Genomic DNA, 27,443 nt, shown 5'->3' on the forward strand with positions numbered 1-27,443 from the left:
TCAAATGGAGATCTACTTTGGATGATCACTGCCTATTCTTCGATGGGGCCTCTAAAGGTAACCCAGGAAAGGTGGGTGGCGGGGAAGTTATCTTAAGCCCAGGTGGCTCAACTGAGCTGCGCTTTGCTTGGGGTCTGGGGCATGAAAAAAACAACAAAGCAGAGGGTCTTACTCTGTGGCAGGGTCTAAATCTGGCTATCAAGAGGAATCTCCTCTCCATCTCAGTCTTTGGAGACTCCAGACTAATTATACAAGCTATGAACTCTCAAAATATCCCTTCTCAGGTGCAGTTAGCCCCCATCCTCAAAATATCAGACTACTGTTGTCCAAGTTCCACAAAATATCCTTCTATCATGTTCTGAGGAAGTTAAACTCACAGGCGGACTTGGCAGCCAACCTAGGCTCTCTCAGGAGAAGGAGATATCTGTTAGTAAATGATGTTGAATCGAACTGCAGCATTCCTTAATTTTGGAGTTGTCTAGGCCTCTGTTCCTTTGAGCATTTCGCTGATTCAGATTCTCCTAACTTTGGGACCGAACCATTTTGAGTTGGCTGCTGTTAGGAAACGCGGACTCATCCACAAGGGAAAATTCAGAACGTAATCGTGGCATTTTCGATCTCTGTTCGTCGTTGGGACTCACTGCTGCATCTGGGTAAGTGCTGGGGAGTTCACGAGGGCCTCTTCAAGGCCAATTTACTACTCTTGGCATTCTTGAACACTATATAACACTCCGCTAGACATTTCAAAAAGAAAACGTAGTGATTCTTCGGATGATCCGGCACTTCGGCGTGTTGGATCTCCTCTCTGCAAGCTAGGAAGTAGAGCTACGTCACAGAAAGAAAAAGCAGCGGAATTTCAAGGCACCATTCTGAAACCAAATCAAGTTCTTTTTCAAGCCTCTATCTGCATTCACAGTGTAACTCATTCAGCGGACTATTCAGAAGCAAAATCTTCTTTCCCTGCCGACTGTAACAAGGAAATACAGGGTTTCAGTGTTAAAGTCCTCGGCAGCTAATCTGCCGAATTTTAAATAAAAACTAACCATTTATGTCAAAAAAAAGAAAATGGAGAGCGGAGTGCTTAAGGTTTGATGCTACTCTGCTACTGGCAGACCTTCACAGACTGTGTCGTTCTGCCATTATCCTTCAACCATAAGGTAGCTACAGCACAATAAGGAATAGCTATCGCGCAATGGAATCCCCTCAGGGGGAGGACATGATGCCTCCCCCCGCTGACACGAAAAACGGCCTGTGACAGACTGAAAATGTCAGGATGGACCATCCAAAATATACAACAATAGAGAATGAAAATATGCCAACGAATTACAACACAAATGAAGAACCACGAGTGACGTCAAACACCTACAAGTCGGTAGCAGTTGACAGACCCAAAATCGAGCACCCAAGTCAGCACATCAACACTCAGATCTAGTTTATGAGAGATCATGCTTTGATAGGAAAGTTCATAGGCCTTTGGCCAACGGAGAAAGCTTTGCACGGCTGGATCGCAGCCAAATGGAAGCCAAAAGGGCACATAACACTGCAGTTAAGGCCTAAGGGCTTCTTTACTACCATTTTCAATTGTCTGGAGGACTAAAACAGGGTATTGGATGGAGGACCATATTTCTTTAACGCAGTAGGGCTATACCTAAGAGGATGGATCGAGCGCTTTAACCCAGAAAAAGAAGATCTGAGCTGGGCCCTGTTGTGGTTGCGCCTTTATTCTCTCCCTCTGGAGTATTGGGACGAAGACTCTTTGCGAGACATTGGGAATGGTTTAGGCAAATTCATCAAAGTGGCAGAGGAGACAAAGCTGAAGCGATACACCTCCTATGCGCGGATTTGTGTATACATGCACCTCATCAAAGCTCTCCCGGATGCGGTAAGCCTCTACCATGATGATTATGAATGGTTACAAATAATAGATTACGAGCATGTACCATTCCACTGTTGAAAATGCCACGCCCAGGGCCATTTATTCTGAGACTGTCCCTCCAATATGAAATCCATGACCACCCCTTCAATTGACAAATCCAACTCGGATGGGTTCACTAAAGTTCCCAATCGCAAAAAGACCCATAAAAAGCGCTCTCCCTCAGTCAAAAAACTTGCCACTAGCACCTCCTTGCCTTCAACAAGCAACAGCTTTGAAATCCTGCTCCAGCCAGAGGTTCATATTTTAGATAATCAGAAACAACCTGAAGCTATTCCTAAGACTTCCACCCATTCTGCTCCATCAAGCTCAAAGAAACCCCTCACTTCTAAGCAACTCACGGACACCAAAACGCCCTCTCGTAGTAACATGCAGAAAAGGACTGCTCATGGTATGGAGGTAGATAGCACTCAGATGCAACTCATGATTGTAGATGATACAGAGGCAGAGCAGGAAACAGTACAAGACATGGAAGAGGAACCGGAGAGCTTCCACATCGGAGATCTAGATATACTGGGACTTCAACAGGCTTATAAGAAAAAGGAGTATGACAAAATTCCGAAGTGACAGCTAGAGAACTTAGAAGTAATTCTCTCAAGAGCATAGAAGCAAAGATCATTAGGCGTCCAAATTGGTAGCCAGTGGGATGGAAGAAATATCTTCAAAGATAGATGAAAGATGTTTGATGATATGTATGTAGTTAGTACACTCCTCTGCATTACTCCTTTGCATTAATCCTTGCTTTGTATCTTGCATGTACCCTCACCGCTTGTCAGATTTGGCTACCTGCTGCCAATAGTCTCTTAGCTCTTTCCTGACAAAGAAGGTGAAGGAATTTCCTTCAACTTGATTTCTTCAAGGCTCTTCATAGAAATTATAGAGCTAAGAGAAGGAGATGTGGAATCTCACTGTCAAACTCTTGAAAATACTTTGCATGTTCGAATATATCGAAACAATTAAGCTACCGCTCAACAACATTGTCAATCTTGGAAGACTCAAGAATGATCACATCTCTAGTTATTATAAACTTCTTATTCACTTCACCATAGAGATGGTATGCTTTGGAGGTATGAGTAACCAAAGAAGATACATTTGTGATTCCTTGCACTGAGTTTTTTTTATCTGTTCCTTAGGTATGAAGGCATAATATGAGGAACCAAAAACCCTGAGATGCGTCACCTAAGGAATGTGGCCATACCACATTTCATAGGGATTCTTGTTTCTAATAGCAAGAGTTGGACACCTATTATTTATATACACAACACATAGAACCACATCAGCCCAAAACCTTATGAACTTAACATGTGAACTATGCCAAGTTCATAGTCAAAGTAATACATTCCAATGAACTATGTGTTGAAAAATGCAGCAAGAAATTCTCAATTTGATTTTTCCTTGATTAAATTGAAAAAATTTCAAATTTCCACATCAACAGACAAATTGGATGATGTTAACTTGTGTGACATGGCTTGTGTCACCTAGTTTACTCAATAAATTTGAGTTGGAGGAGTTAGAGTTCAGTTCTACATATGCGATTGCTAACTTGTGGCAATAAAGGTCAATTATCTCAGGTTGTTGTCAGTTAAACGAGTTCTAATCCAGAGTGGTTCCAACTTCATTCAATTTTGAGAAATTCAAATTTTAGATCCCATTCAAAACTTAGTGGTTATTGTTTGAACCGCTTCTTTATAATGAGTCCTAGACATTGACTTCCAATTTTTCAGGTGCAGTTATTGCATAATCATATTCCTCATGAGACTTTGCAGCAGAAGTTGATATTTAATCCATTGCAAGCACTTGACCTAGCATAGGGAACCATCAGCTACCCCTCCCAAGTTTCACCTCAACGTTGAAATTTTCTTTTTCAATAGACATTCATTTTATCCATTAGATCATTTCTTCCACTGTGACAGTCCAACAACACCCCTGCCATCATATGCTTGACAATCCATCTCATCTTTACTGCTACCTCATAAACACTCTTAAATCTTGTGTCTCCAATATAAAAGAGGAAGAACCAGAAAGGGCCTTCTTGGCCCTCTTCACAACCCAAAATATGTTTAGCTTCTCTCTTGTGCTTACACTCTAGTCTTCTTGCAGCTTCAAGATGGTGAATCTTAAACACAGTCTCATGATGTCCGTTCAGGGAAGCATAATTCACCCTTTGTTTGAATCAAATTACCCCCCTAGCATTCCCTTTACCTTTAAATGCAGGCATATATTTTCCTTCTGGATGACTGTTAAGCTTCCCATCTCTATTTCGCCTCCCTCTCCTACCCTCATGAACCCGATAAGCTGAATTTAACCAATCTCAATGTATCTGAGATAAACAATCCATCCAACTGGGTAGATTGAGTTGAGACCCTTTTAGAAACTAAATCCATCCCTCCACAATGATATATCCCTCCCCAACAACATCATCATGCTCTGTTCGAGATCTATCATTCCCATGATCACTATAAATTTCTGAGTCCTTCACATACATATTTGGTAACATCATCATTCAGATCACTTATACTTTGTTGTGTTGTTTCTTGTGTTATGATTTCCTTTAATGGAAATATCTCCCTAGTAGGCACGAGTAACTAAATTCAAGTTCTTATTGAACTCTTGCATTGACATACTTAATTTTCATTTTGACCTATTCGGTTTCAAATTCTTGTGTGGTTGGTTTATTGGTTGACTACTAGCATGCACCAAGTGGTTATTGTTGATCATAGTTAGTCTAGAGTGAACGTTGGACTTTGCCTTGAAAACCAATCCCCAAGAATAAGCACTTATCATGGAACATTTCAAAGCCCATACTAGTGGAAGGCCAATTGTGCAGTGGGACTTTAGTCAAACTCAGTTATCATCCATTCAATTGATCAATCAACCCAAAATATCTAGTGCATGGAGAATTCGAGTTACCCAAATATGGTGGAGATTCCAAGGCAATGTAACATCAATTGTAGACTAGCCTTGAGTGTACAGGTGTTAGATACTTTCCCCCTTTTCTTGCTTATTCATTCATTGCCAAACACTATACCACTAGTTCTAAGAATCTTGTGGATATTATCACCAGAATAAATGTATATTTTATTTTATAGGAGACAAGAATTATATATTTACCTTTGGCACACTCCAAAAATATTTTGATGCACCTTTGTGACCTTTATGAATTTATGACCTTAATTCCCATTCCATGTTCATCCATGTGGACGCACTTTATGATGTTCTACGACAACCTAATGTCCTTGTCAACTTCCTCTCATCTTCCTTGTCATGTTTTCAGGACTTGTGTATCCAACAAGAAATTTGGGAGATGAATGCCATCAAGGTAGAAAATCAATGGGGTTTCAAGTCATCTATTTAGGGTTCCCACTAGCATAGTCCCACCATATGATCCACCCAATCCCTAAATTGGGGTCTACTGCTATTTCAATTAATTATTAGATGATCATGGTGGGCCGTAGTTCCAGGTTAAATATTATGACTCTTCATATGATATTATTGGAGATACTTGAGGAGACATCTTTTTGGCTAAAGGGTTAAGGGAGGATTTTGACTTCAATATCGACCCATATTCTAATTCTAGAGAGCCATACTGTAATAAGGTAAAAAGCTGCAATACTAACCGGTGATTTGTGGAGTTTTAAATGACAACTCGTTAAAATTCCATCAACTGACAAAGTCTATAGATAAATTTTAAGGAAACCCTTTGGAAGAACTTTATAATGAATGATCATTAGACCCACCTCTGATTATGCCTTGATCCAACCTCAGAAAGAACTTCGAACAATCCTTTCAAGTCACATCACTCCAATATCCAATCCAACATAAGAGAACACATGGATGCCCCAATTTAGTGAGAAGAGGATATTTAGTGAAGTACAAGACCCTCCCAAAAATATTTGAAACATAGGCTCAAGCTACCTTAAAAGGTCTGAAATGAAACCACATTCCTACACTCATTAAGATGCCACTGAAAAAATTTATAAGGAATGAAGTAGTTTTATATTAAATTCCACAGAGGGTTGAATGAGACTCAAAACATAGCCACCTAATTTCATGTGAAAGATCCTTAGCAAAGGCTTCTCTAGGCCTCAGAATAGTGTCTGAAATAGGGCTTTTACTTGTGAGAATTAGGGCTTAGATTTCCCCTACAAAATAGGTTGAAAAAGATCTCTATTAATTTAATCAAAATGTATCTCTATCCTAGGGCCAAAAGATAAAAGCCGGGCAAACGAGCTTTATCCATTGAGATAGATTTGGATGCAAGAATCAATTTTCTTGGGTCCAAGACCATCTTCATATGATTCTCCTCATTGTGTCGATTCCAATGGTAGGTGGAATGCCACATAACTCCTCATGTTTGATGAGATACGCTTGATCAAATTTAGTGCCTCAAAAGTATGGTAAATATCCCCAAAATGAGTTGATGAAGGCAACTTGATGTTGCGGTGAATTAATGGAACTTATTCTCAAATGGTTGATTAACATTAAAGGTATCTATTGGGTTTCCTTAAAAGTTATCTATAGGCACATTTAAGAATAAATATGGTTATACACAAAATCAACAAATTAATAATATCTATCAACATTAAGTTATAGAAACGTTTTTCTCACTCAGCTTTGGATTGATGGTTAATGGGTCCACTGTTAAGGCACCCCTTGTGTTAGGCCACCAGTTAAAATCCCCCATCACTTCTAGCCTACAACAAAAAGTTATATAAACGTTTTATAAAATAGAGATCACAATTATATTATTGTCTTATCTCAGTCTAAACATAAATGGATGGATATAGTTAGAACTATAGCATATGTAGATGGCTTAATCAAATAATTGACACAATCAATTGTTGAATGTTGTTGTCATTTATCCCAACCTTAGTATTTGAAACACTCTTAATATCCATCTATGGATTGCATTGATAGGAATACACAATGGTCACGAAACCCTAAAAGGAAGAGAAGAAAGCAAGCCATTGTAGTGTAGCCATGATACTCTGCATTTAGGAATTTGGATGCAAGAATCAATGTTTTTGGGTCCAATACCATCTTCATTTGATTCTACTCATTGTGTCGATTCCAATGGTAGGTGGAATGCCACATAACTCCTCATGTTTGACGGGATATGATTGATCAAATTTAGTGCCTCAAAAGTATGGTAAATATCCCCAAAATGAGTTGATGAAGGCAACTTGATGTTGTGGTGAATTAATGGAACTTATTCTCAAATGGTTGATTAAAATTAATATTGGGATTATTAAAGATCATCCTAGTTAGTTTTAACTTACAAAGAAAGACTTTGTAAAGGGATTATTGATTAATTACTTTGAATCCCATGTCAGCTTTTAAGGATATTTTTTTGGCTCCAAAATTTAAAAAATCAAGTTTCATTTTGTCTATGTCGGCGCCATGTGTTAGGATGATCTTCACCCCTCTAGAAGCTTTCTCCACTTTATGTTTGAGCTTGACATCTCCTTGGAGTGCATTGAAATTTTACCCAATCCTAGAATTATCTCTATTCTAGTAGGTGAGGAATAGTCACATTCACCTATGGATGAGGATAAATTTCATTGTGAGCTATTAAGATTGATTTAAGGCTATTGTGAATTTTCTGAGGAGTACACTTGAGGATTTTTGTGGAGTTTTTTTACCTATTTTGAGGCCTAATTTGAATCACCTCTATGGAATAATTTCAAATTCTATTATGGCTGAACTCACTAGCATAATCAAGGAATCTTCACTATTTTTTGAGGTAATTTCATTGGTAGTCCAAGGATATTTTTATATTAATATTGAGCCCTATTCCAAGATTTCTCTAAGGAAACCTAGTTTTCTATTTCTGAGCGCTAATTTGTAACTATTTAAAGAAGTTTTCACAAAGCTCCAATACTAACCGGAGCGAGTTTTGGAAGTGGGAGATATTGTAATAAAGATTCACATTGTCTAATTCTATGACTTCAATTGTAGGATTTCAGTGGCTCGCAACGATGGATAAAGTTGTTTGAGTGAGAATGGAAGTTGAAGCACAACATGAGAACTCTGCTACTCTATGCGAGGCCTTATGTGCCTTGAACCATCTCTCGGCGCATGGCTTTGAATGTGGAATATATATCTACATTTGATTTATGGCTACGACCCATGTCTTTGAACGTGGCATTCCCTATATCCAGCTACCCTACGCGTGTCTTTTGTTTTTCAGGTAAGATGTCTTCATGATTCAAAACATCATTTTGGTCTAGTTAGTCTACCATTAATGTTTCCTATCTAGACGAGTGGATCTCAATTTTTATCCTTGTAGCTGTGCGTGGCCTTCTTTAGTCTGGCGTATGGCCTTTCCCTTTCTGTTTTGCCTGGCGCGTGGTATGATTCTAAATTGGTTAGATCTTTCTTGGTGCCTCGCATACTAGTTATGGCCTGACAATTGCAGGAACATAGAGGGTTTCAAGGAGAGGGTTTCTGCAAGGAACAGAGGAATGAAAAAGATAGAGGTTTTCAAGGAACAGAGAGGGTTTCTGCAAGGAACAGAGGAACGAAAAAGATTGAGAAATGTTTGCAGATTCACGAAGATGGTGACAGTGCCACACTAATGTCACTTTGTTTCTATTGTGCTAAGAGATGGCTAGAGAATCGCCTCGATTTGTTCCAGAGGGATTCTCCAGATGGCACGAGAAATTGGGCAGAGAGGGTTTCTGCAAGGAACAGAGGAACAAAAAAGATTGAGAAATGTTTGCATATTCACGAAGATGGTGACAGTGCCACACCAATGTCACTTTGTTTTTTTTGTGCTAAGAGATGGCTAGAGAATAACCTCAATTTGTTCCAGAGGGATTCTCCAGACGGCAAGAGAAATTTGGCTTTTGGGAGGAATTGATGGAACGGAATCCAGTGGTGGGCCTGGCGGAACTACTCCATTCCTTGCCTGATTCCTGCCACGACTTTCCATTATGAATCCACTGGAAAATGGTGCCGCATCTTCATCAACCAAACCTTCCTCCACACTGCAATGAACCAACAACTTTTCTTCTACAACCAAACCTTCCTCCTCGTTTGCCCCATTGCAATGGAGGGTTTGTCGAGAAAATGGAGAGACAAACACCAATGTTTGAGAGCCACGAGACTAGGGTTTCTGTGATGGGCATTAAGGGCATGAGGCCCAACGGCAGCAGAGCACATACTCGTTTATTCGTGGCTGGCGGGAGATAGATATTAAGACCCTCATTCTTAGGAAAAGTGGGAGACATGGGCGTCGGATGAGTGGGAAACAACAGGAAACAGCAAGCTAGGCCATCTTAAAATGGAAACAAGCTGGCTTAAAATGGAAACAAGATAGCTGAAACCACTAAAACTTCTTTGGTGTAGAGGCTGAAAATCTTTTTGGCGCCAAATTGTTTTAGTTTTTATATGTTGGGGCTTTCACTGTTATTTTGCAAAGGAACTCGAAGCTGAGCTAGAAGTTTCAAGGAAGACAGCAAAGGGTTTATTTTCCATAGGTATTTTCATTTCAATTTGATGTATTTCCCTTGCAAATAGGTTGGCATTGGTATTATTTTCCTTGCGTAGCTGTATTCATTAGTATAGCTATAGGAATTGGGATTATTTTCATGGTATAGATGTATTCATTGGGATTATTTTCAGGGTATATTTGGGTTTGTGAGTATAATTTAACGTGTTTTCCAACTAGGGAAAGTACTTTTGAATTATACTAGTGCATGAACATGGAACCCCAACCTAATTTGAATTAATTGGTCTCTAGCAGAGTCTATATATTGAATTCATGTTCATCAATAACATATTATTACATTTTATTAGAAATTTGAATTGTCTCTCTCGTTCATTAGTTAATTTCTTAGTGGTTTTATTCTCTCTTGTTTCTTGTTTTGCAAGTAACTATCTAGTATTTTTTCACACTTATATCTTTCTATTATAGTTTTATCTTGGCTAAGAAACTCATCTTGGTACAATTTCCTAAAGTCTTGCATTATTGTGATTTGAATCTATTCTCCTTCAAGGAAGTTTTGTTCAAGAATGCTTATTTTTATTTTTCTTATGTAATTCCCTCTTGGAACCATTTCCAAGAAGCTCATATGAATTGACTATCCCAACCTTAGACAAATCAAATAATGATTTGTTACTAGATGTATCTATCCTTTTAGCATGGTGTATTATTATGGAGGTGATTTTCCTCATTTTATTTGTAGATAATATGTGTTTTTTAACCTCTCAACGAATCTTTATCTTTGAAATTAATCATTGGTATCATTAGGTATTTGTTGCAATTTCTTCTGAATTTCAGATAGATTTTCTAGCAACAATGCATTCAATTCTAATGGTCTTTCTCTCTCTTGGATTATCCTTTCATTATCTATCACGTAGCTTTAGAGTATTTATTTTAGGATCCTCACTATTTCTGCAAGATTTAGGAGTGTTTCTACTTTAGGATCCTCACCATTTCTGCAAGATTTAGGGGTTTTTCTACATTCATTCTCTCTTGATATTCCTCATATTTGACATGGTTGGTTTCTTCAAGAGGACATCATACCATATTGGGTTTTTCTTGTGATGTTGGTTCCACTTTTTTCACTCAATTATATTTTATTTTTAGTGTCGTAATGCAAAAAATTCAATAATTAGTTGTAAATTAGCATCACAATTTAAATTAATAATGGAGTATAACCTTTTATATGCAATTGTGTCTTATAACATGATAGTGTTGCACCCTAACCCAACATACAACATTGTAACAATCCTAGTTCCTTTGGGTGTGTTTTGAGAAATGAGGTCATCCTTTTATGAAAATGCACTCCCCATTGGCTCATTGCTATATAATTCAACTTCTGTGCAATAAATGGCCACATTGTGTCACTTGATATCTACCATTCTAGGAGATGCATTGGGATGATCTTTTGCTTGGATACGTGATCATGTGTTTGGCACTAGACTCTAATTCTTTAGCATGAAATAGGTCCATATCACACACAACTTGCTTTTTATACCAGCAAGATAAAATCACATATAATACGGAAATTTTCTTTATCAACAATATAGGGAATGGCCCTTGTAAGTCCAATTGAAAATTTTGTAATCTATTGCTCAAAGTCAGTGCTCTGTCTACAAGTTTGGTTCTTCTTGAATCCCCTTTACTAGGAACATTCATATCATCCAAAATAGTATAACCCTCAGCTACTTCTCCAGATTCTACAGGATTTTATGTGAGGAGAATACTTTCAGAATGATCTGTCCCATCCAAAACCGTAGCATCCTTCTCCATGACACACACATGGTCTCCAAGTGGGACATGCAGTGACAAATATTCAGTCTCTGATGTCACATCAATTTCTATAAGCTCCAGATTTTTCACTAAGGTATCATATTCTGGTCCCTCGGCATGTTCAAGCCTCTTCAATGGATTATCCAAGGAAAGTTGTTGATTGCACACATCCTTGTCTTCTAGAAGAGATTCATTTATACTTAAACAAGGGGATATATTGTAACTTTTTCTAAGTTCCTGAACTTTTGGATGGAATACTGGAGTCCAGGCCAAATTAGGTGCTTAAAAAAGGAGATATATTATATCCCTCCGTAACCTCAGGGATCCTCAATGGAGTATCAAACTAGGAAGGTTCCTGCTTTCTCACCACAATCTGTATATTTTCTCCAACTTTGAAATTTTGGGTCTCTCCAGCTTCCTGGCCATTGTTTCCCTCAATTTTGGCAGTGTCAATGAATCACTCATGTTTTTCATTGTTGTCCATATCAAACAATTGTTCTCTAATTGGACTTGCATCAGTTATGCCATCAACAATAAAAATGCTTTCCTGGCATGCTCCATATTCAACTTTATTCTTTTCCACAGCTATATTATATCCCTCTGTAACCTCAAGGGTCTTCAAAGGATTATCCAATTGGTAAAGTTCCTACTTGTCATATATTTCAACATTTATTTATGTAATGATCCTAACTAGTGTCCACAAACGTTTCTTCGCAGATTTGTATTACATTATTCTATACAAAATGGCAGACCAGGTATTTATGTTACTTTTGGTATGTGTATTATTTATGTTGTTGATTTAGTTAGAGGTTGGATTTGTTTTAAGAAATAACTTTAAAATGATACTTCAAAAGTTTGTTTGTGACTATTTAAATGCTTGTTGGAACACTCTGATAAGCTTGCCTCAAAGTGTTGGACAGATCTTCAATGCTCACTCAACACATTGGTAGAGTTTTGTTCAGGGTTTTGAACCTAGTTCTCAATTTTTTTCATATCTAATTCCTACAGAAGCACTAAACACTACCTTGAAACAACAAAAAAACAAAAGTACAAACAATCAAGTGATCAAAGAGCCAAAAAATACATTGAAAAACTACATATTCATAGATTCACTCCCTAGGTTTATTCATTGGTCATGTTCTCTTGAAAAATAAGTAATACCCAAGTTAAAAATTGCATTGTTATTGTTTAAAAAACATGGTGCATTCAGGGAAATAGCACATCATCATCTGAATATTCAGATGAACGGGAAACAAGACCTACTCCAGGTACATATGAATACTTCAATGAAATGATATATTGCAGTTGCAAAATGTGCCAAAATAGGAAACTAAAGAAGTGAAGGCTTGTTGGTATCCATAGATTGGAACATGGAGTTTATATAGAAGAGATACATTATAATTAACAAATTTTTATTCTTATAATAAATAAATATGCACATTATTTAATACATTATTATTGATCATTTCATTTGATTTTTTTATCTATGAAAAGCTGCTTCTAGTTCCCAATATTCGTGAAGAACCAATGGATGATATTGATAATAGCAACTCTCAAGATGAAGGACAAGACACATTTATGGAAGAAGCCACTTTGCAGATAAATGAGGCTGGTGTCAATGAATATATCCAAGACTTCTACACATCTTTTGAAGAAGTTGTTGATTCACCCCTAGCTCATTTGGTTAGGACACCTCTTTATGCAAATGTTGAATCTTCTATATTGGCGACACTTATGTTGTTGTTGAACTTGAAGGTTACACATGGACCGAAAAACACATGCTTTACTGAATATTAAGGTTGGATTGATATTCCTATAAATTAATTCTCTAGATGTCTTAAAAGTTTTGAATATTGTGTATACTTATAAAAATCATTTGTTGCACTATGCAGACTTTTGGCAAACAAAATACTTCCAAAGGACAATAAGTTGCCTCATTCTCATATAGAAGTATCTTCAATAATGAAAGACATTGGAATGAAGTACAAGACATATGATGCATGTCCAAATGACCATATATTGTAGTATAGAAATAATGCAAATTTACAACAATGCCCAAAGTGTCACACAAATAGGTATCGTCAAGATCAATTATCCAAGAAGGTTCCTTATAAAGTATTACGACACATTCCACTAAAGCCAAGGTTTGAGAGAATGTTCAAATGCAAGGAGTTGGCAAAATATATGGATCATCATGCACAAGGGAGAAGCCAAGATGGTGTCATGCGTATGGTTGCGGATAGTAAATATTGGAAAGGTATTGAGGTAAAATGGCCACATTTCATAAATGAGCCAAGGAATGCAAGAATTTCTCTAGCAATGGATGGCGTAAATCCTTTTGGAGATCTCAGAACAACATATTCTATTTGGCCAGTGTTAATTATAAACAACAATCTCCCCCCTTGGATGGCAATGGAAAAGGAACATGCAATGTTAATTCTTATCATACTAGGTACTAGAACATGTGAATGCAATGTTTTCTTGAAGATTATATAAAAATATTTCAATTCAGTTAATCCTAATAAATAACTCTTTGTTCACTTAGCGAAATATCAGGTAAAGGATATGGTTGTATACATGGAGCCCCTCATTGATGAGCTTCGTGAATTATGGGATGGTGTAAATATGTTTGATGTATCAAGACCTATCAATGAGAAAAACTTCCTATTTCATGTGATTCTTATCTGGACAATTCATGATGCCCCGAGGCTCTCTATTTGTTGTGGTAATATAATATAAATTACATTTATAATTATTATGTTCATTTTAGCATTTACTAAATATGGGTTCCAATCTTATTTTAGGACTACAAACAAAGGGGAAACATGGCAGTCCATCATGTGGGCCAAAATTGTTGCATAGGCAGTCAAGGGATCTCAATAAAACTTTCTATGATGAGTATCTACAATTCTTACCACAAAATCATTGCTATCGAGTGCGTGATAAACATATGTTCAATGGAAAGGAAGTGGAAATGAGGAAGCCAAGAAAGATGAACCCTGCTAGGTGGAAAGCGATGTATTATAAAAAAGAAGGGACAGGGTTTCCCCTAGGAATGAAAATACTCTCTATTTTCTACAAATTAGAATATTATGAGAGCTTGCCAATAGCCCAACTATTTGATACTATGCACATCAGGAAAAATGTGGCAGAGTGCTTGTGGAAACATCTAAATGGAAATAACATTGAAGCACAAATAAAGTTAAGAAAGGACCTTCGAGTTTCCAATATCATGCCAAACATGTGGTTGCACGAAGACAACTCATATGTTCATGCTCCATGGACATTTACATCAAATGAGAAACAAAACATCATTTCTACTATGAAAAGCATAAGATTTCCTTCTGGCTTTGGTGCAACATTAAAAAACTTATTCACAAGAGATGGATCAGAGTTCTCAGGCCTAAAAACACATGATTGACACAATTGGATAAAGGTAACGTTGTCACATGTTATATTTGTTGGAAACTTAATTATAAAATTGTATGTCCTAGTGATACTATCAGTTCATGCATATTTGAACATGGTTATTTGTTAATAGACATGCTAGTATAGTGATGAAATTAGTTCATGCATATTTGAACATGGTTATTTGTTAATGGTCATGTAGTATGTGTTACCTGCAGCAATACCAAGTACTTTTGACCACAATGTCACTTTGACTATTTACAAATTATATAAATATCTGAGGTATTTTTCAATCCATCATGCATACTCTTCCATAACTCTTATCATTTGAAGTGCAACATTGGTTATGCCTTTATATGAGTTTCTACTTTTAGTTTACAAGAAATAACAAGTCTTTATTGTAATACTTGTAGGTGGGTCTCATCTAAAGAGATACATCAGGATGACTTGAAGTATTGGAAGAGGAATGTTTCACTTTTGATGTGTGATATTCAAATGTGCTTCCCTCCAAGCTTCTTTAATTCTCAAGAGCACTACCTTGCACACCTAGTAGAAGAGATTGAACAGTGTGGTCCTATTCATATTTGAACAATGTGGCTCGTGGAGAGATATATGAAGGTCTTGAAACAATTTGTGAGACAAAAGGCTCGACCAGAAGGGTCCATAGTTGAGGGGTACATGGTTTTCCAGGCCATGGTTCATTTGAGTGAGTACTTACCTCAATTGCATCTTGAAGCTCTGCGATTATGGAATTATAACCAATCTCAATCATTTGAAGGAGAAAAATTAGAGGGAGAAGGGACTTCAGATAGGATAAAAGGTATAAAAAAATGTTAGGAGTTATTTGTGTCTTAAGTTTTATATTACATGGCTTTAAATAATTATTAATTCATCGAATGGAAAAAAAATAAAAAAATTCATTGTAGATGCGAAGGAGTGGGAGGCATTACATTTGTATGTTGCATACAATTCTAATTTTATGTTGGAATGGATGGAGAAGTACGTTGAAAAAAAGAAATTAGAAGATGAAAATGCATGGGCCAATATATATAATAGACATGGTCAAAACACTACTCGAGGATTGCCTGCAAGCCATAAAAGAAAGTGGCCAGAGAGATGCTCGTGGAATTGGCTAAAGGCCAATATTGAACACGAGGCAACAAAAGGGAATAATAGAGTAACACAACAACAATTGAATTTCATTAAAGGATCCATAAATGGGGAGATGATATATATTAATATATTGCATATATTTAATCAATTTTTTGTTAGATTTCATATCCTTGAATCTAATTAGTTGATATTTATATGAATTTAGGTAAGATACTACAAAGGAATGTGGAATTTTGGTCATAATTTTCGCATCAGAAAAGTTGATGAAAAGAGAAAAAATTATGATTGTGGAGTTTCAGCATCATTTGAGGTGGAATGTCGTTCACATGCAAATGATAGACAACCAATCACAAGAACACTTCACTACTATGGAGTGTTGGAGGACATTATCGAGCTTGATTTTATGTCTTTCAAGAAAGTTATTTTTCGTGTTGAATGGTACAAGCTTATTGAAGTGGGAGAAGAAAAAACTATCTTGCTCCATGATAATGGATTCCACATGATCAATACATCTAGGTTTGAAGCCACTTCTGAACCTTATGTGTTTCCAAGTCAATGTGACCAAAATTTTCTCATTCCAAATTTAGAACAACCTGGTTGGTCATTTGTGATTGATTATGATCCAAGAGGAGGAAGAGTAACATTTGTTCAAGATGTAGAGGACCATGATTTAATTGAAGATGCAAAAGTCCCCCCTGAAGACATAGATGGCCAAGATGGAGATGATGAAGAATTTATTGTCAATGATGCATATCACCAAGATGAAGACCAAGACGAGTTTATTGAAGTTTCTGAAGGACATGAGCAACCACATGGGCATCAAATCCATGAAGATGATGAATTCATTGATTTTAATTTACCTGTAGTTGAAGGTGATGAAGACTATGAAAATGATGGTATTAATTTATTTGTGGATTTAGGGTCTATTAGCGATGGGGTATATATGCCATCAGATGAGGAGATTTCTTCCGAGAATGACATTTTATGATCACTATGTATACTTTAAGATAGTTTTAAGGATTCACTACAATATAGACATATGAGTTTTTAATTGTAATGAACATTAAGTAATTTGAATGTTTGATGTTTTACTTGTGAGGATGAGATTTTTCGATCACTATGTTTACTTTAAGATGGTTATAAGGATTCACTGCAATATAATTTTTCTTTACAAGTTAAGTATTGAGTTTTTAATTGTAATGAACATCAAGTAATTTGAATGTTTAAGGTTTTACTTGAAAGACATATATATTTGGTGTTATTGATTCTATTTTCTTATCAGTTTTTTGATCAAGGTTTTCTTATTTTTATGTTATTATGTGTTTTCTTAAGAATGTACCCATGGGTGTTACCGATGCTACTATGGGGGATTCAATGATATTCACTACTTTTATGGAAATGTTAACAAATGCACGAGGGCAAGACGTTGCTATGATGATGCATGAGGTAAGCTTGAATATTGTCTTTTATATGTTCAATTATCTTATATTCCTTATTATATTATGCTAATTTATGTTTGTGGAATGCAGGCAATCACTAAAGTCATTCCAACCCCTATAACACCTTATAATACATCTAAGATAATGATAGTGGTAAAACTTGATCAATATTTTTGTGCATTTAATTAACTTATTTCACTATATATATTTATTAATATTTGTGTTTTTACTAAGCGTGCATTTTGTTGGCATGCAGGATTCATTTATGCCCCTCAATACAACCAATGTTGGCATGCAGGGATCATTAATGCCCCCATATACATCTAATGTTATGCAAAATGTAAGATTCAACCATTTATTTGTGTGAGTTTGATTATGTTATTTGTTGAGAAATCTAGGGCATATATTTAATAAAGTTTTTGCACAACGACTCCATGATTTATGAGATGTTACGAAGAGCTACATCATGCCTTCAAATGGATCACCCCATCCATTTTTTTCTTCTTGTACATACAATACTATTTTAACAAGTAACCCAAGCAATATATTATTCCAAAACAAGATGTCAAGTTACTTTTCTAAGGTTTTTATGTAATCAAGAGGCCTTTTTAGGGTTTCTTAAATTCAAACCTTAGATCATACTCTTTTCCCTTTATGTCATTCTAGAGTTTATCCCATGCCCTAGAAATCAAATCATAGGGAACAAATAATTAAGATTAAGGTTTCTAAATACTAGGGTATTTCTTAAAATATAAACCCATAAATTCAACCCTACTACATCTTATGATGGACCCTCTAAATGAAAATTATTATACATACCTCATGGAGACCTATCTGTACTTATTAGTATTTAGTAAACAACACTACATGGTAAACAGCAGAGGCCCCTTCATAAAAACCACTTACAACCAGTACTCCCCTCCGCTAACAGCTTGTGGTTTCAACATACAGCTGTTACAACTCAAGGAGGACAGGAAGCTGTAAATCCATGTGGTCAACTAGAAATAGCCCAGCTTATTCATCGTGATCCTAAAAGGTGTGCAAGTGTTTAGCTAATTCGACATCAAGATGTTGACAACCGTAAGGTTGGAGGAACATTGTTGTTCAAATTCATCAATGTAGATATGTTGATGAGGGTATGACCAGAGCTTACTTATATTGAAGCATGTGAAGGGATTCAAGGGAGAAATGGTGACCAAATCTTCCATAATGTTGGGTCTTGAAGAATCTGATAAAGAGATAAAGAAAACAATGAACGACACATGTGCTATGGGTGTTGATATCCTTACAATGGAATAGTATTTGCAGCCCATGGCTTTCAAAGAACGAAATTTGATTAGTATTGTTGATACAGACTCTGGAAAAACAATGGCATATCCTTTACCTGCTATTGTTCATGTTAATATGCAACCTTATCTAGCTTCAGATTCTGAACCCTGAATGCGAGCATTCTTGCATTCATAGTCGCTGCATTATTATTTGCGGAAGCTTACGCACACCTTTCATGAAGAAAAGATTATGGTGCTATTACTATTGAGGAAGCTAACTCCACGACAATGTCCTGATTGTTTTGATTGACATTGCTGATTCTTTGGGTGATAGTCAACAATTTGGATGAATTTCCTGGCGATAGATTAGAATCTGGATAAATATAATGCCAAAAAGAAACTGCTTTGAGCACATTGTAGCTAAACTCCAATTCATGTGTAAATCACACCATTTCTGGATTGAGGATTGTGAAAGTAGGTTTACTATGGAATAGTTTCTGGTGTTGAATCATTAGGTCTCAAAAGATATAGGCCTATAATATTCGTTAAGAGGTGCCTCAATTTCCACTGTTCTGGACCTTTAGTACTCAAAGGAAGGCATAAATCATGCCAAGAATATTGTGGCCAATAACACTGGACGGGTGAGGAAAATCGCACAAGTATAAACTTGTAATGTCAATAGAGAAGGGGTTAAAATATGTAGAGTGCCCCAATCCAGATCCACCACATCTATTCAGCTACCATAGCTTTATCACACAGATCTTGTATATACAACATGAAAGGGTATTCGGATTTATTTACGAAAAATAGAAATCAATCTTAGATGCCTTATAAAGTATTGATTTGGCCGTAGATTCAATGTGTGCAAGGTCAAGTTGCAGATTGAGTATGGGCATCTCTTAGAGCCCAGTTTTGATATAGAGACAACAACACTGACCAAAAATAAGGAAAATTCTTTTGTGATTTCAAGTGTGACTGCTTTTTCCAAATATCGTTTGAGTTTTTACTGCATTTTCCCATTCTTTTATGTCACTCTTGAAGATATTTTTACTGCTTTTTCCAATTCTTTTATGTCACTCTTGGCCTCAGAGTTAATCGTTTCTGTTGGACACCTAATCCTAAAGGGTTAGTGTGGAAGACGAAAAGACTAAGCAGTCCAAGAGACCTTGGGATTTGAAACCCAAGAGTCACAACATTGTATTATAAATGTACATCTCCTCTTAATAAAAAAATGTACTCACTGATTTATCTTTCCTATCCTTTGCTGTCCATGTGTGTTTAACATGGTATCAGAGCCGCTTGTTTTTCTGTGGCCTGTTATGTGCATGTCAGTCCTGCACCTCTGCCCATAATTCTGTGTCTGAGCTGCTCATACCTGAGCGCTGCCTCTGTCATGCGTTTCATTCTCTGCCCTGACACTGCGCCCTCTGCCCTGCTGAATGTACAATACACCTGAGCGTTGATGCGTTTTTACCTGAGCATTGATGAATGCATAGAAGCGTTGTTACTGGTGCGTTTTTTACTGCCTCTCTACGCATGAATACTGGTGCCTGACATGGTGACAGCGAATGGTATTAAACGCTGCCTTCTCTCACGCTGCTGACCTGATTCGAAACGCTCCTCTCTACCATATGAAGCGCGGTACCCACAAACACATCCGACTCAATTCCCCCTGCGATAATATCTTCGTGAATCTTCCTGCCTGTTTGGAGATCTGAGAGGCTACCACATGCATTAATAACAGAAATAAATACCAACTTGCCTGGCTGTATGCCTGCGCGTTGCATTTGATAATACAGCCTCAGCGCTTTATCGCAGAAGCCATTCTTTACATAATCTCTGATCGTGTATTCCCATGACAAAGCATTGTGCTATTGGTGTATGTCGATTCGTTTGTATTGCCTGTGGTTGCCATATGCGTTAGCGCCTGCCGTAGAGTCTGTGTTTTCCTTCAGTTTATTCCTAACTGCTGCTGCAACAGCTGTTGGAGTGAAAGTCCGAGAAATTCCTTTGAATATAGAACGCACCTATGCTGGGAATGGCCTTTTAGAACTCCAGAAAGCATCTAGTTCCAGATTCATTCGTCCAGCAGAAGTTGCCTTGCAGATACCATACATCAGTCTAAGAATCCGGCATCACTTTTCTCTCGAATTCGTCCAAGACCACAAGGATGTCTTTCCGAAGCCTCTGCTCATATTGATCGGTAAATTTCACCTGCGTCCCTCTTGTAGGAACAAGAGATTCATGTGGTAAATAATAAAGTAATGAAAAGAACAAAAAAAAAAAAGAACTGCGTTGAAAATCAAAAGGCTGTTACAATCATTCCTCGAGATTTGAATAGAAATAGTCCTCTTCCCATGGTTGCCATATAATTGTTGAAGTTGGCTCTCGTTGGCTCGTTTAACGGCTTGCACCACCAACGCCCATTGATTCTGGACCCAATACCCAGGAACTTGTTTCAAACTCATGAATTGAATGAAATCTCTTGGTAGCTAACCATGATTCGGATTATGTCTCCTATTTTTCTTGTTTTATGGCTTCACTGGAATAGTATGGATATAACCATGATTCTGAATGCATGTTTGGGAGTTGGAAGGCGGCATAATGCGATGTAGATTTTCTACACGGTGATGGTTCACGATAGATTTTCTGGGGTCTATTCGTCTTCGCCAGATCCTGTGCTGGTGCCAAAATTAAATTCTCGTGTTTCAGGTGTAGTTGGTACAATCAAACGCGAAGTTGGGACTGTTGGTGTTGAGCGGGTAGTTGTTGAGCAGACTACTGGTTCCGTTGATAACGAACCTGCGTCATCCAGCTTCTCAAATACTATGCAAATAACACAATCTGACATATCTGATGCAGTGGATTCAGAAGTGAAGGTATCGATGATTCATTATATAGTATTGAAGTTGGAAGTTTATTACAAAATTATCATTGGCATTTGATTTTTGGGCATTTAAACATTCTCGCCCTCATCACAACAGCCTGACTGTGGTCCATTGTTCTTTTTCTTCGCATTGGTATTGAAGTATGAAATTTCTGCGCAAATTTATTAAGAAATAGCTTTTGTCAAGCTACCAATAAACCAGATCTTCAGGCAGGAGAATGAGTATATACTGTTGGCATCTGTGTTTCTGTATGACATATTGTTTTTATGTAAGAAAATGTAACTTGTGAGGTAGAGGACTTGATACGATTCTGTGTAAATTCTTGACGATTGTAAATGAGCGAGCCTGTTGTGTAGATTCTGCAAAGTGTGGGAGGGAAGGTCAGTGAAAACTTTTGTTGTAACGCAAATATTTGTGATAGATGGATCCATAGACCCACTGTATTGGAAGTTGGGATTATGATGATGGCGTCTTTCTTTGGGAACCGTAGAAGAAAATATTCTTTGATGTAAATAATGGTTTATTTATGGTTAACTGCATTTGCGCTGTTTTGAAGTGATATATATATATATATATATATATATACGGTGATATCTCGTTCCCTTTCATTACCAGCTCTCCGAACTGTAGGGAACAGAGTTGAGGCATATTTTTGGAGTGCATGAGATAGAACAAATCTGCCAGGCGTTTTAGTAGATTATCGTTCTCATTCTTACTTCCGCCATTACCATAATATTGAAGTAACTTATTTCTGAAAGGAGCGCAGAACTAAAGAACCTGAACAACACTTTTGAGTGATATTTGAAACTATCATATGATCTTGCCATTAGTTTTTGCTTCTCGACTTTTGCACATTTGCCAAGAACTTAGGTGTGTATAAACTACATATCATTGTCAGCATTATTAGAGGAGGAAAAGTGATATTTACCCATGCATTCCACAAGGATTCTGGAGAGACTACTTTACTTATAAATGAATAATATGCAGTGCGGCACATAGACAGGTTTTTGAGGACCCACAGAGTTTTTTGGATGCGTGGATCTATAATATCCTTGGAGGAGTATGCCAACTGTATTGTTTGATGCAAGGAGTGTTGTTGACTGTTTGCATTAAACAGAGATTAGATTTAGAGATTTGATATGACAGTATCGATACATTATTCTTTGTAAATGCCTATGATAAAGCATCTATTGAGTTGGTATTGCTCACATTGTTGATCTATAGACATGTATTGATGAAGTGAAGTATGATTTCACATTCTAGGGTTTCAGATAGCTAGACATTCCTTGATTCCACTGCTGCATAAAGATTTTGGTGAGCTGATTGTAATCTTTTATACTGCACACTGATCATTTGCTGACATTTATAAAGGATATTGCTGTGTACTGTGAGTAGATATTATTTTTCTGCATTAAGACAGATGGCCAGAATCAGTGAAGTATTAGAGTTCATGAAAACTCTTATACAATCTACTGTTGATGACACATTACAAATCAGCAAAAGATCTCTCTCAGAAATTCAGACATGCTTATATAATGCACAGGAAAATATTGATTTTTTACAGCTTGAATCTCAGCTTCAGCAAGAAGAATTAAAACAAAGGAGTCATCATTCTAAACCTGTTTTTGTTCAGAACAGTGAAATAGACTCCCATAAGCAGCAAGTTCATTTAGATTCAATGCCCAATAAAGCAACAGCTGTACATGCAGATGCAGAAACTCAGTCTGCACTTCCCAAGCCCATCATCAGACCTTGGGAATAGCTTGTCCACAACAAGCACATAACTGGTCTTGGATATGACAAGGACTTGTCCTTTCATATTCCAGACTATGCCAAGCCCATTCAGTTTCAGAGTGCCGGATTCATTCATGACAGTTCACCTGCTCCTCATGACAGTTCAGTTCCAGCTGTTCCAGATTCTGCCCCTCTTCCACAGCAACAACAACAACAACAGATTGTGAAATGCCAACACTGTGACCGAGTTGGCCATTTGAAAGATCACTGTTTTGATCTTCATCCATGTGAGCACTGTCATAAAACCAGCCATTCTTCACACAGATGCTTCAAAAACAAACGTCCTGTAAGAACAAAGATTCATCTTGGATGGATCGCTTCTTGGCAATGGGCATCAATAGCCAAGAAGATATTCCAAACACATGTCAGAACTTGTTCCAGAGTATTGAACAGTCTTGCAGTTGAGTTTTCTCCATCTTCTCACCTTGTACCTGACAGGGGGGGAAATGATGGTCATCTACAAGCTTCAAAGTCACATCAAGCGAGCCTGAGCCACAACCTGCCACACCAGTTTCAGAGTTGTAGCCAGAGAAAAAGATGCCCGTGAAGAGATTGAGAACACTTCCTCTAGCAGAAGACTCCAGCTTCTTGCCAGTTTTGGAAGAGTTCCAGGAATCGCAGAGTTGTTGGTCATCCTTAAACCATCACAGATTAAGAACACTTCCTCTAGCAGAAGACTCCAGCTTCTTGCCAGTTTTGGAAGAGTTCCAGGAATTGCATTAAGCATTCCAGAGTTGTTGGTCATCCTTAAACCATCACAGATTAAGAACACTTCCTCTAGCAGAAGACTCCAGCTTCTTGCCAGTTTTGGAAGAGTTCCAGGAACTGCACTAAGCGTTCCAGTGTTGGTGGTCATCCTTAAACCACCGCCCTTTTTTACCAACATTTCATAGAGCACATTCAGCCTAGTGCTGCCATGCATTTTTTGCACATTTTGTATTACAGCTCTCTTCTTGGACTCATACAAAAACCTTCGGATTAAGGGGGGGAATGTTGGACACCTAATCCTAAAGGGTTAGTGTGGAAGCCGAAAAGACTAAGCAGTCCAAGAGACCTTGGGATCTGAAACCCAAGAGTCACAACATTGTATTATAAATGTACATCTCTTGTTAATAAAAAAATGTACTCACTGATTTATCTTTGCTATCCTTTGCTGTCCATGTGTGTTTAACAGTTTCTTTGGATATTTTTACTGCTTTTCCCATTCTTTTATGTCACTCTTGGCCTAAGAGTTAATAGTTTCTTTGGTCTGCCAGTTGTTGTTCTTCTTCTTCTTCCCTGGCTTTTGGTAAGCACTGTTCTTCTCCACTTTCACTACTCTGTTTGAAGAATGAAGAAACCAACCATTACAAGCCTGCAAGTTTATACACTTCAGTTATTGGTTCTTCATCATAAACTAATGTTTTCTCCATTCCCATTCCCATTGCATTTGTGGAGCTACAGCTGCTCAGAAGCGTTGTTGAACTCCTCCTCTGGGGTTTCTGCCTGATTCATTAATTGATAATATCAAAGGCATCATAGAGAGAAGAGAGTTAAAGTCTTCAGAGGGAAGAAGTTGCATGCAGAATTTCCATATGTTGATCAGGAATGCAGCTGGGTTTTTCTTGGCATTAACTATCTTGGCTATTGCATTTTCAGATGCAGGTGATGTTTCAATTAAGGGGTTAAATTTTGCTAATTTCCATTTTACATGTTTAAATTTTGCAGTTTGTTTTCTATAACACGCCAAGATTTATAATATAAACTTATTTTTACCATAAAATTTGGAAAATTTTAAGTTTTAAGATCAATTTCCATTCTTAAACTTTTCCATCCTTATCAAGGATATGAATACAATATTAACTTAAAATTTATCTACATTGTGTTCTTTACAGGTGCTTATGATCCACTGGATCCAAATAGTAACATAACGATCAAATGGGATATTGTGTCTTGGACTGCAGATGGATATGTTGCAAGTAATGCCCTTTCATCAAATAGGTCTTGAATTATAATTCGGCCTCCTCATTTTCCTGAAATAGATGTTGAGCTTTTCTAAATTTCATTCCTAGTAGCCTACAATTTAAATTCTCAAAGCTTGACATCATGACAAATTTGGAAAACCTTCAAGTCAGGTAGTGTTTATTTTGATATTGATGAAAATTTCTGATAAATTGTGTTGTATTGATTGGTATGTTCGATATTTTGAGTAAATACTTCACTCATTTTTAATTAGCTTTATGTCCCTGAAATTAAATAAGTATTCACTAGAAACATTGGTACATTTACTAAACATTCCTTGAAAATCTTCATGCTAGAACTTATTTGACTCTTTGCTGATTCTAATGAGCTTCCCTCTGTAGGTGGTCGTGACCATGCACAATTTTCAGCAGTACTGCCATATACCAAGCCCCCCAGGATGGACTTTGGGTTGGCATTGGGCAAAAAAGGAGGTTATCTGGGCTATGGTTGGTGGCCAGACAACAAAGCAAGGAGATTGCTCCAAATGGAAAGCAGGTGTTCCACACTGTTGCAAGAAGGACCCCACCGTTGTTGATCTCTTACCAGGTGTGCTTTACAATCAGCAATTTACTAATTGCTGCAAAGGTGGAGCATTGGCATCTTGGGCTCAGGATCCTCCAAATTCCATCACATCCTTCCAAGTTAGTGTGGGCAATTCAAGGACCACTAACAAAACTGTCAAATTGCCAAAGAATTTCACTTTGAAGGCTCCAGGACCAGGTTATACTTGTGGCCCTGCTAAGATTATTAAACCCAACCTGTTCTTTAGTCCAGATCGCCACAGAACCACTCAAGTTCTTAGTAATAAACTATTATAATCCCTCATAATTTATATATTTGTGAATGTTATCTGTTTCACTCTGAGCTGGCTAAGTCTTATATTTGAATTTCCCTTGTCCTTGTGCAGTGACATGGAATGTAACATGCACATATTCTAAGTTCATGGCTCAGAAAAGTTCAACATGTTGTGTCTCCTTATCATCATTCTATAATGATACTATAACACCATGCCCTGCTTGCACCTGCGCTTGCCAAAGCAACATAACTCAACCTGCTTGTATTGAGTATGATTCTTATTCCCTTGCAAATTCATTCAATTTATTTACATGCCATAAGACACCTCCACTACATTCGCCACTTAACTTGAATTGACTTCGACTATGAATTTGAAAGAGGTGAGAAAGGAGAAGGAAGGAAATCAAGAAGCAAAATTGGGATTCATCTATGCTGCAATGGCTCATTCAGTAGATCCCCTGGTAGTAGGAAGAGTGATAGGCGATGTTATTGACATGTTCGTGCCTTCAATGGACATGGCCATCTACTATGGATCCAAGCAGGTCACCAATGGTTGCGAGATCAAGCCCTCTGCTACTGTTGACCGCCCCAATTTGCAAATAGCGGGTCGACACTTCGATGAGAGTCTCTATACTCTGGTACCCATTTCATCAATAATTTAATTCCAACACCTTTGGTTTCATAGAATGAATATTTACATATAAATTTGTTATGGGTCTTCTATGAATGCATGCATTTACATTTGATCAGGTAATGATAGACCCAGATGCTCCTAGTCCAAGCGAACCCAACATGCAGGAATGGGTTCACTGGTATAATAAATTCCTTCCCTTCTCCTTTCTTCAGTTTATACAAACATGCAGGAATGGCTTCACTAGTATAATAAATTCCTACCCTTTTGCTCTCTTCAATTTATACAGACAATACACTAAAAAAAATTGAAAGAGAGACACTCTAATGGTAATAATATTTGGTTATTATTACCAGGTTCAATATGCACATCGAGGTTGCAGAGTTCATATCTCCAGTTTTAGTATTCTAATATGCATGTTTGAGCTTCACAACCTCTGCAATCTTATCAAAGTTTCTAGTGCATATTAGACTAGATAGGTCTGATTTTATTTGGTAGTGCTCACATTCAATTATAACTTGATGGTGTCTAAACAATGGTACCAGTTTAGATCGTGTTGCGCCATTGTCCATATTCAATGAACTCACTACCTTTGTCCATATTCAACGTACTCAGTGCTGCCACAAAATGGCACATACATAGAAGTTGAGTCATTCCCATCCTCACATAGAGTTGCCAACACTTCCTCTTCCTCCTTTTGCATTTGTACTATCACCACTTCATTGCATATTTGCCACACCATACTATTTAGTATTTTTATATGGGTCAATACACTGTCCTAGTCATCCCAGCTGTATAATGCACAGTTGTACCATTGTAACACTAACATAGGCACCAGAAGCTATGCTACTAGAAAGGATTAAAAGTAAAGTAGGATGCTAAGACCTTAACGTCTTTGCATGTCAAACACTATG

At 37.3% G+C, this 27,443-nt stretch overlaps 1 protein-coding gene across 1 annotated transcript; it reads left to right on the forward strand.

The window, feature by feature from the left end:
- The first annotated feature begins 24,676 nt into the window (after nucleotides 1–24,676).
- LOC149258018 (COBRA-like protein 1) lies at nucleotides 24,677–26,255 on the forward strand. Its single transcript, XM_089397265.1, has 4 exons — nucleotides 24,677–24,746; nucleotides 24,977–25,056; nucleotides 25,445–25,904; nucleotides 26,011–26,255. The coding sequence occupies exons 1-4, from the start codon at nucleotides 24,677–24,679 to the stop codon at nucleotides 26,253–26,255; spliced, it is 855 nt and encodes a 284-aa protein (XP_089253391.1).
- Nucleotides 26,256–27,443: the final 1,188 nt, after the last annotated feature.

The sequence above is a fragment of the Pinus tabuliformis genome, chromosome 6 (assembly GCF_031772625.1).
Source record: "Pinus tabuliformis cultivar Carrire ecotype Pingquan chromosome 6, CPIR1, whole genome shotgun sequence".
NCBI classification, from domain to species: Eukaryota; Viridiplantae; Streptophyta; class Pinopsida; order Pinales; family Pinaceae; genus Pinus; species Pinus tabuliformis.

Bases quoted from the DNA above. Each gene is read 5' to 3' on its own strand.
- LOC149258018 (XM_089397265.1), top strand. From the start codon at position 24,677: ATGTTGATCAGGAATGCAGCTGGGTTTTTCTTGGCATTAACTATCTTG. The intron at 25,057-25,444 runs GCAAGTAATGCC...TTCCCTCTGTAG, and splicing joins GGACTGCAGATGGATATGTT to GTGGTCGTGACCATGCACAA. The intron at 25,905-26,010 runs GTAATAAACTAT...GTCCTTGTGCAG, and splicing joins CAGAACCACTCAAGTTCTTA to TGACATGGAATGTAACATGC.